At 42.5% G+C, this 11339-nt stretch overlaps 1 protein-coding gene across 1 annotated transcript; it reads left to right on the plus strand.

The window, feature by feature from the left end:
* Positions 1–2608: 2608 nt before the first annotated feature.
* Positions 2609–11339, plus strand: LOC143262300 (uncharacterized). The gene is made up of 2 exons (XM_076528184.1): positions 2609–3264; positions 10974–11339. Exons 1-2 carry the CDS (start codon positions 2979–2981, stop codon positions 11105–11107), a joined length of 420 nt encoding a protein of 139 aa, XP_076384299.1. The 5' UTR covers positions 2609–2978; the 3' UTR covers positions 11108–11339.

Genomic DNA, 11339 nt, shown 5'->3' on the forward strand with positions numbered 1-11339 from the left:
CGAATTTCACGGAGTCGCAGATACGTTCCCTATTATCGCGGACGAAATACTCGGTTTCGCATTTCTGACTCACGGAGCAGAAATCTCTTATAAAAAGCAATCTGTAACCTGGCGAGGAAATGAATTTCCCTTCACATCGCGAAACGAATGTAAAATCGAGCCACGAGCAGCCGTTTGCATAGCCGTTAATGTAACAGGCCCGAAAATGGGTTATCTCAGCCGTCGAGAGCTAACGCCCGGTGTATTAATCCCGAATTACGTTGTAGCGAATTCCGACGGACGCGCGATTGCCCGGTGTGTAAACACCATCGATAAGCAAATCAACCTCCCCATACCGACCATGGAGCTGGAGGAGGTGGAAGAGTTATCGATCACCGGAAATGAGAAAAATTTTTTTTCAAGTCCAATCAATTCAAAATCGCGAAAATCAATTCTAAATCTCAATTCCAAATCTATCGCCTCCCGATGCAAGGAGATTGTGACAGCCTACACGCCCCGTTACACCATCATAACAACATCCGGTTAGCAACAGCCATATTGAAAAAGAACCGCCGCTGAATTTGGAGGATCAACTTCAATCTAAGACGGGGGAAGTGTGACAGCCTACACGCCCCGTTACACCATCATAACAACATCCGGTTAGCAACAGGCAGGGTACAAGGTCCAGCCGACTACGATCCACGTGGAGCGAGATAAGAGCCTGCTCCACGTGGAGCGAGATAAGAGCCTGTATAAAATCACCGCACATCGAAGACAGACCATTGAGTTGGAATCAGGGTTTTGACCCATACACATCAAATTGCTGTCCGTCGTTACTATTAAAATTTGTACTGTGTTCATTTATTGTATTGTACATTCAGGCGTAACCCGCTTGAATGAAATACAGTTTTTTTTATATATCTAAGTGTGAAAATTTACATCACATTTTGGCGATCCTGCCAGGATCCATCAGATCTACGCGAAACGAAACTACGAGAGTTCGACCTACGGGAACGCGTAGACACGAGGATCCACGGACCAGCAACTGTTTGATGAACCAGAGCCCCTACTACGAAGGAATTGGAATCTACGGATACAAGCCAAGGTGAGCAATCTGGATTCGTTCAAAACGTACCGCGTTAGAAGACACAGTCCCAGTAGCACGTCTACTTCAAGTACCAACGACAGTCAAATTATAAAATTTAACATGAGCAAGCCAACTCCATCAACATCAGCTCAAGAAGAAAAGAACAAGAATCTTAGTTCAGACACCAGGACGATCCTGTCCACAATGCAAAATTATAACGAAAAGATTGAACGCGAAATGCTAGAAATTAAACGAAACTTAAAAGCCGCGGACGAAGAAAATATTAAACGCATTCAAGAAATAGAAATACTTTCTCGCACACTTTCAAAATTCGACTTGGGACAAACTTCCCGACCCGAAGACTCCACTGACTACGGATCATTAATGACGACCGACGACAGAATGTCCGTCTTACACGCAACTACCAAGAACCTTTACCCGAATTTGCCTCCATTGAACCCGCCTTCTAAAACATCCTCGAAAGCACCTGTGGCGGCGACAAGCCGGCGCCACATCTCCGCCATGTGTTTAGTTTTAAGGCGTAAGAATGTTTGGACGAATGGACCGGGCTGCATGCTGTGCGTTAGCGTCGAGCGAATGTCTAGACGATTGGTTTGAGTGTCGCGTAGAATGAATGCGTCTAGCCAGGACAGAGTGAAAGCGAACCGTGAGAATGAGAAAGAATGATCTGGATGGGATGCATCGGTGAGCGAATGGTTAGTTCAGTAAGAACCCTCGTCGGGAACGGTACGCGAGCATCGCGAGTTTGGTTCCGACGCCAATTGTAAATAAAGATAGTCTAATTGTAACCGGGTTCAATTCTCTCTTCCCGTCGCCGATCCCACCTCCTCACACCCATTCCAAGGAATGAAGCAACTTCAATCCCTCAAAGACACCAAATATCCGTCCTTGACGCCCTAAAGATATTACCCATCCTAAACGGTGAGACCGGAACAGGAGTGGAAGAATTTATTAACGAACTGCAAGAAATACGTTCAATTTGTGCAGACCCACTCGTTTTATTAAAAGCAGTTAAGAACAGATTGATCGTAGGAAAAGCCGCCGCCGCAATAGCCAACATCCGCATTAACGCATTCGAAATTTTATACGACGCCCTACAAAAGAACGTCGCAGCACAAACCACTGTCAGGGAAAATCAAGACAGATTACGCGAAATTAGACAATTCGCGCACGAAACTGTTCAAGATTACACGATCAGATTCCGAAAAGCATTCAACTCATTACAATATAGCATAGCCAACGAATACCGAGATGAATTGACGCGAAGAGCAATGTTAGACAGATCTCAAATTGACGCCGTAACCGATTACAGCCGAGGACTTCAATACGAAATATCACGAATGGTCTTGTGTAGCCTTCCGTTTAACCTCAACGAAGCAGAAACACGAGCCACGCACTTCGAACGACTTATCAAGACACAGCCACGTCAACAAACTATCTCCGTGAGACGCCCCTTCCAACAGCCACAACGATTATTTTCCCCACCACTCAGTCAAACGCCTAAAACAAGCTACATGCCACCTCAGGCAACTGTGACCGCATCCAAGTTCGCCGCCTTCGAAAATAAGCCACTCACTGAAAGAAGCGCTATGAAATGTTTCAAATGCAACAAACTGGGACACACTGCTAATTATTGCCGAAATTTTCAACCAGCGAGCCTCAGACGAGTCAACAACACCCTGACGGAAGAAATAAAAGAGCATCCACCTCCGAACGGATTCGAATCAACAACGCCACACTGGGACAACTACCAACCCTCAACCTCACTAAAAGAGCAAGAGATAGAACAGATCGACTACGACTACTCATCGACACTGGAGCCGGAATTAACATACTCAAACGAAAATTTTGCGAAGCAAACAGAATAAGATCAAAGATCTGCAAATTCACAATGGGACATTCTACCTACGAGACTACCGAAGAAATAGACATATCAATTTTTCATAAAAATATTACTTTTAATATAATAAGCGATGATTTTCCTATTATAGAAGATGGTATACTAGGTCTACCCAGTTTAGCCAAATACGATTACACCATTTCGAAAGATTGCATCAAACTCGACAATAACACTTGTTCTTTGGCGCAGAAAGACATCGAGATCGAGCCAGGCCAGAGTCTAAAGGAAACCGTTTACCTACAAGGACAACCTACGCCAGTATGCTTTTTCAATGGTGGTGAGTCCAAAACCTCAATTTCCAATATCATCGAAGACTCTAACAGCTTCGAAGACGTACAAAATTTTAGAGAACTTGTCAGATTAGATCACATAGAGCCAGAACTTAGAGAACCAATAGAAAAGATATTATTACATTACATAGACGTTTTTAATCTTAGCAAAACCACTCTTCCTTGCACAAACCTAGCTGAACATTCGATCACGCTTAAAGAAAACAAAATCATTAACGTAAAATCATACAGACCTCCTGAGAAACATAAGGAAGAAATATCCAAGCAAATTAACGAAATGCTGGAGAAAAACATTATCGAAAATTCTGATTCGCCTTTCAACGCACCTGTGTGGGTAGTACCAAAGAAAGCAGACGCATCTGGAAAGCAAAAATGGAAAATTGTCATCGATTTCAGGCGATTAAACGAACTAACAGACCAAGACGCTTACCCTTTACCTGACATAGACGAAATCCTACCCCAATTAGGAAACGCTAAATTCTTCTCAGCTTTAGACCTCTCCTCAGGATTCCACCAAACTCCCATGTCAAATAACTCTAAAAAGTACACCGCTTTTAGTACCCAACAAGGACATTTCCACTTTAACTGCATGCCATTCGGACTTAAAAACGCGCCCGCCACTTTCCAACGCATGATGGACAACGCCCTAAGAGGACTCCCCAACGTACTAGTTTACTTAGACGACATTATAATTTACGGAGATTGCATAGAAAAACACAACAAGCATTTAGCCATGACGTTACAAAGACTAAAAGAACTAGATTTAAAAATACAGCCGGAGTAGAATTTGTAACTCTAAATAAAGTGCTTTTGAGTATCCTTTCATTCTACAACAGGTTATGGGCCCAGAACCCAGTGAATAGTGATTTGAGTGACTCAAGACAGTGCAGAACATTAAAGCTAATACAGAGAAGTTTACAGTTAAAGGAAAGGTAAAGTGAATCAAAATGGCAAACGGTGGAAATAGTTATTTCGGAATTAAAAAGTTAAATGCTGACAATTATTCAGTGTGGTGCTACAAGTTAGAACTCTTGCTGGTTAAAGAAAAACTATGGGATGTGATAAAGAAGGAAAAACCTAATCCAGTGACTACCGCATGGACTGAAAAGGACGATGAAGCACGTGCTACGATTGGATTACTAGTAGAAGATAGTCAATTACAGCATATAAAGGGTGCAAGTTCAGCGAAGGAAGCATGGCATTCGTTAAAGGAACATCACCAGAAGGCTACATTAACAAGCAAGGTACTGTTGCTAAAGCGGTTATGTAGAACACTGTTGAAAGACAATAGTGATATGGAGGAACACATCACTACAATGGTAAATTACTTCGATGAATTAGCAGCTCTCGGACAAGTATTACCGGACAATCTTATGGCAGCAATGTTACTCCGAAGCCTTCCGGAATCCTATGACAATCTTGTGACAGCGTTGGAAAGTAGGCCCGAAGCTGATCTTACGCTAAAGCTCGTGAAAAGTAAATTGATAGACGAGTACAAGAGGCGAATAGGGCTTAAAGATACAAGACAGGATTCTCAAGATAAGGAAGCAGCGATGAAAACGAAATTTCACCACAGAAGTAGTGTATCCCAGAAAACGTGTTATTTTTGTAAGAAATCTGGACATTTTAAAAGTGATTGCATAAAGTATAAGTCATGGAAGCATAAAAGTGAGAAAGCCAATAAAACTACAGAGAATGAATCTTTCAATGATCACAGTTTTTATGCAATAGCCTCGGATGAAATTTCTGGAAAAGCATGTCTAGGTGCAAAGGTTAATAAGAAGAATAACTCGTGGATCGTCGATTCCGGCGCAACAAGCCATATGGTGACATCGAAGGCCTTTTTCGTCGAACTCGACTCAGGAAGAAAAGGCCACGTGTATCTTGCAGATGAAGGAAAGACAGCGGAGGTGCAAGGGATCGGTTCAGGGGCCATAAAGTGTAGAATAGGCTCAGGCGAGGTTGCCGAAATGAAAATAAGCAACGTGCTGTACGTTCCGACCTTTGGATCTAATTTATTGTCAGTAAAGAAATTAGTCAGAGAAGGATACAAGCTAACCTTCGAAGATGATAACTGCAAGATTGTAAAAAACGGGAAACTACAGGCGACGGCGAAACTTTGACCAGAACTGTACTAAGTAAAAACGGTCGAAAGGGCTTGTGCGGCCAACGGAGTCATAAATACGGAACACACAGAAGATTGTCTGCATACCTGGCATCGACGTTTCGGACATCGGGACCCTTCTGCAATTAAGGATTTGGCTATAAAAGGATTAGCCACAGGCATCAGGATAAAGGACTGTGGACAACGAATAACTTGCGAATGCTGCGTCAAAGGAAAAATGGCACACATACCTTTTCCAAAGGAATCAAGTACCAAAAGCAATTCAATTCTGGATCTCGTTCACACGGATGTTTGCGGGCCCATGCAGACGGTAACGCCCGGAAATAAAAGGTATATTCTTACAATTATTGACGACTTTTCTAGGTATACAAAGATTTATCTCATGAGCCACAAAAATGAAGTAACTGCATGTATTAAGGAGTTTGTGGAAATGATGAAAACACAATATCAAAAGAAGCCAAAAATGATAAGGTCGGACCGAGGAAGGGAATATGTGAATTCAGTTTTACAGAGTTATTTAAAAAAGGAAGGGATAAAGCTACAGTACACAGCTCCCTATTCTCCGCAGCAAAACGGATTTGCAGAGCGAAAAAATAGATCGTTAATCGAAATGGCAAGATGCATGTTGCTCGATGCAAATATGGAGAAGAAGTATTGGGGAGAAGCAGTGAATACCGCAAATTATTTGCAGAATAGACTTCCTACAAAAGCGATTGGAAAAACTCCACATGAGTTATGGTATTCAGAAAGACCAAATGTCGGACATTTGCACACTTTCGGATGTGATGCATATGCACATATCCATAAGGAGCAGAGAAGAAAATTAGACGATAAGGCTGAAAAATTCATGTTTGTCGGATATTCTGAAGAGTCAAAAGCGTTTCGATTGTTAGATATAAAAACAGATCGAATAAAAGTTAGTCGCGACATAATTTTCCTAGACAAGAGTAATGAAGATAAATTAACTCATGAAGTGCATGATGATGAAGTCATAGTCTTTAATACCGAGAAACACGATGACGAAAATCTAGAAAGCGTGGAAGAAGATAGATCTGACAACGAGGAACAATCCAGTACAAATGAGAGTGAAGACAGCGAACACGAAACCCCTTTAAGAAATGAAGAAACGAGACCCGAACAATACAGACGATCTGAAAGGTCAAATAAAGGTGTGCCACCGGACAGGTACATGGTTTTTTCACACATGGTTATGGATGAAGGAAGGGAACCCAGAAACGTAAGGGAAGCGTTATCAGGACCGGATAAGGACAACTGGAAGATAGCTATGGACGAAGAAATAGACTCTTTGAAAGAAAACTACACGTGGGACATTGTACCCAAACCAAAGGATAGAGACGTGGTCACTTGTAAGTGGGTTTTTAAATTAAAACGAAATGCGGATGGTAGCATTGGGAGATACAAAGCTAGGCTTGTCGCTCGAGGTTTTTCTCAAAAGTATGGGATGGACTATGACGAAGTTTTTGCGCCCGTAGTAAGGCAAACGACATTTAGAACCTTCTTAGCGCTGGCAGGTCAGAAAGGTATATCCGTGAAGCATTTCGATGCGAAAACAGCATTTCTCAATGGGACACTCAAGGAGACCATTTACATGCAGCAACCCGAAGGATACATCATACCAGGTAAAGAAGATCACGCTTGCAAATTGAAAAAGGGCATTTATGGTTTGAAGCAAGCTGCTAAAGTTTGGAATGATAAGATAAACGAATTACTAAAGAAATATGGTTTTGAACAAAGTTCAACAGATCCGTGTTTATATATAAAGATTGTTGAAGGGAAACAAATTTATCTCATTATTTATGTAGATGATATTTTAATTGCTGCAAAGGACATAGATAAAATTGATAAAGTGGCTGATTTTTTGAAGAAACATTTTCAGCTTAGTGATCTTGGATTATTAAAGCAATATTTAGGTATGGAAATCAGAAAAAATGAAGATGGTTTTTTCTGTATAAAGCAAGAAGAGTACATCAAGAAAATTGTATGCAGATTTGGATTACAAGATGCAAAACCTTCTAGTATACCATTAAATCAAGGCTATGGAAAATATAGAGATGACGGATTGCCAATGCCAGAAAATGCCAAATATCAACAGTTGATCGGTGCATTATTGTATCTAGCTGTAAATACAAGACCAGATATATCAGCAAGCGTTGCAATTTTAAGTCAACATAATAAGCGACCTACAACAGTTGATTGGGCGGAAGCGAAAAGAGTTGTCCGTTACCTGAAAGGGACAATAGGTCATGAATTAAGACTTGGTAAAAGAAATAGCAAAAGGGAATTGATTGGTTTTGCAGATGCTGATTGGGCACAAAACAAAGTCGATAGAAAATCCAACAGTGGGTATTTATTCCAATTTTGCGGAGCATCAATAAGTTGGAGTTGCAGAAAGCAAACAAGTGTCGCATTATCTTCGACAGAGGCGGAGTATGTTGCTCTAGCTGAGGCGACACAGGAAGGAGTGTGGCTAAATCGACTGCTGGAAGATTTTGGAGAAAACATCCAGGAGAAAATGATTATTTATGAAGATAATCAGAGTTGTCTTACACTCGTGGACAACAATAAATTCAGTAACAGGACAAAACACATAGACACAAAGTTTCACTATATAAAGGATTTAAAGGATCAAGGGATGGTGGATTATAGATACTGTCCTACGGATCAAATGTCGGCTGACATGTTTACAAAACCATTGGGAAAAATAAAGTTAAAATGTATGGCCGAGAAGTGTGGATTGACTAATAAATAAATTAGTTTCAGTGTCATCATCGTTGAGGAAGGGTGTTGGAATTTCAACGATGACCCACCTAACAGTTTTATGGCCCCTTGCGAGGGTGAGCCGTTGCCTACAGAGGCCCAGGTGGGCCCAGACGACAGTTCAAAAGTAGACACCGAACCGTGAGGTTGCCACCTCGGGATTTTCACCAACACCAGATTTCTGTATCTCTGTAGTTTTGCAATATATCACCATCACTTATTTTACTGTGTAGCGACCAGTCGTGCGCACAATAAGATCTTCAGTCTTCGTGCAAACGGCCAACGTAATTTATGACTCTCCTTCGAAGAAGCTATTTTTGAGAAGACAAGCTCACCACTTGATAGCACAGTAGAGTCTTTCACAGTAGATGTTTGCACAGTAGAGTCTTTCTAAGAAATTCCTCAATAGCTAAAGAGACCGTCATAGATTAGGAGAGTTTCCGAAGGGTACTCGAAGCGGGCCCAGCGACCCAAAGGCCATGTGGTCCGACGTGGGTGACCCGGAGGAAAGTTTCCACACGTGTCACGTATGACTCATCATCCCCTCCGATTACCGAGCCGTCCCGAAGATACACAAAGAGCGTAAGGGGCGGGCGGTGAGAAGGACAAAATGAGCAACGCTGATTGGAAGGGCCCAACGCGTGGGGTTGACCAATCAGGGTTGTTCAAGAATTTTACCAGGGCAAACGGCGAAACGAAAGATAAAACTCGATTACTGTATCGCGTCTCGTCCGCAGACATAGTCCGCGAAATAAAAAGAACTTTCTACCACCGCACGCGAGAGTACTATTAATTACGAACAGATCCTACCCGAAAACTGGATACGCGAATGTTCTGGAGTAGAATTTGTAACTCTAAATAAAGTGCTTTTGAGTATCCTTTCATTCTACAACACATACTACTAAAAAAAAAGATTGCCAATTCGCGTGGAAACAAGAACAAGAGAATGCTTTCTGCACGCTCCGCAACATCCTAACTACGGAACCCTTGTTACAATGTCCTGATTTCACGAAAGATTTTAATATAACCACCGACGCTTCCGGCTTTGCTATCGGTGGTATTCTAAGTCAAGGTGAACCGGAGAAAGATCCTACGTGTACGGACGAAAATTCAATTTAATAACAGATCATAAGCCGTTAATATGGATGAACTCAGTAAAAGATCCAACATCTCGTTTACTTAGTTGGTGCCTCAAATTGGCTCAGTTCGATTATAAGGTTTTATACAAGTCGGGAAAAAGCAACGTTAACGCTGACGCATTGTCTCGGAACCCAGTTTCCGCACTTCCCATATCTACCGATTCCAGTTCTTCCGATATATTCGACAGCGTCAGACGGCCATCGCGATCCTCGGAACCCGTCCAATCGCGATCCGCCACTTCTCCTATTGGCCGCCGACCGACATTGCCGTCAAGTCCTCTCTTTCTACCGACGTACCCTCCCACACAGCGTCCGCCTTCCCCACCAATACCATTAGCATCTACGTCTACGTCGTTCCCTCCTCACCACGATAACGAGAATCAATTATCTTCACCCCTTTCCGTGAATCCTCCGACACGGACAGAGACGAAGACAGAATTTTCGAAGATTATAACACACCCTATCAGTCTGACAGACAGACCTTCATTCATACGAGAGATAGGTTAATCACTAGAACCGATAATCTAGTCGCGTTCAGTTCATTTCATTAGACGGCCGACCCCTCGACACCGGCGCCGTCGATCTTTTCAATTCAGGCAGAATCCCTACGATAAAAAACTTAACCGCCGCACGGGCGAAAATCATAAATTCTGGCAACAAAAAATTGATTCTATTACCAGTCAAAGAAACCGCGTTCAACTCCACTAAATACGAAGACGTGTTAGAATCGCTACGATCCTTACTATATAGATGTGACTAACGAACTTCAATTAAATTCGTTCAGTATCTCAAAAAACCTCTTTGGACGATATTAAATGGATTAATATTTATAAAATCCTAATGGACTTATTCTCGACTACAAACGTCAAAATCTCCGCATGTTCAAATGATGTAATTATTCCACCGGTCGAAGAGCGACAGAAAATCATATCAGAAAATCACTGCTCAGCCTTTGCAGGTCGCAAAGGTATTACCAAAACGTATCGCCGTATTCGCGAAAAGTATTATTGAACCACACTAAAGAAAGAAGTACAAGCATTCGTAAACTCATGCACAGCGTGCCAAAAGAAAAAGTTAGTTCGCGTAAAGACCAGGCAACCGATGACAATAACGGATACACCTGGCAAAGCTTTCGAGAAAATTTCAATGGACATTGTCGGTCCTCTCCTACATCATGCTTCTCAGGTCGAACCCTTTTGTCGGTCGGACCTGTCTGCCACCGGACAACCCCCTCGACCTTCTCATCGTGTATCATACGCTCAGATAACATCCGCCACTCGGCAATAACATCTCGCCACTCTTGCATTACCTCAGCTCTACCTACTATTTCCAATATTCCCAACAATTCCGCAGATTTAAACGATCTCTCTAACTTAGTCCTCGCCGTTCAATGCAACTCCAACGCGGTAAATCTCCAAGACTATCTTCAAGTTCTCTCCACACTAGACTTTTTCTTCAAAAAAATAATTTGGACCGCCAACTCCGTCCTACATATACGCGTAGTCCTAATCTCTAAAACTTGGCGTGACCAGTCCACCACCTTTACCATTCCTGGTTATATTCTTTCGCATGCTCTGCTACCCGCAGCCAACACATACAGTCAAATTGCAGCACTCCCAAGTCAACACTTACCGGAGCTTCTATCTCGCTTCAGCTTACCAGGACACTCCACTACTGCAGTATCGACTTCACTCACAGCAGCACCACCACTCACCGCACAACGTCAACAACTCACATAGCAAATGTTCCTGCGCGGCTGAATGCACTGCACCGACGTCTCAACATTGAAGTTCTCCACGTCACCAACAGCAGCAACCACTGCAGGAGCTACAAGTTCGACAAAGTACAACAAACATAACAACGAACTCCTTTTACTCCCCCCCGCCCCCACAATCAAAGCCGTTATCTGTATCCGATGGAAGACAACTCGACAACTTCCGTGATGGTAGCAGATAGTTGCTGAGTGTCATGGAAACATCAGGACCACATTTCGAAACGTACCAGTAGAAAAGAGCATCCT

This window comes from Megalopta genalis, unplaced genomic scaffold (genome assembly GCF_051020955.1).
Source record: "Megalopta genalis isolate 19385.01 unplaced genomic scaffold, iyMegGena1_principal scaffold0109, whole genome shotgun sequence".
Lineage (NCBI taxonomy): Eukaryota > Metazoa > Arthropoda > Insecta > Hymenoptera > Halictidae > Megalopta > Megalopta genalis.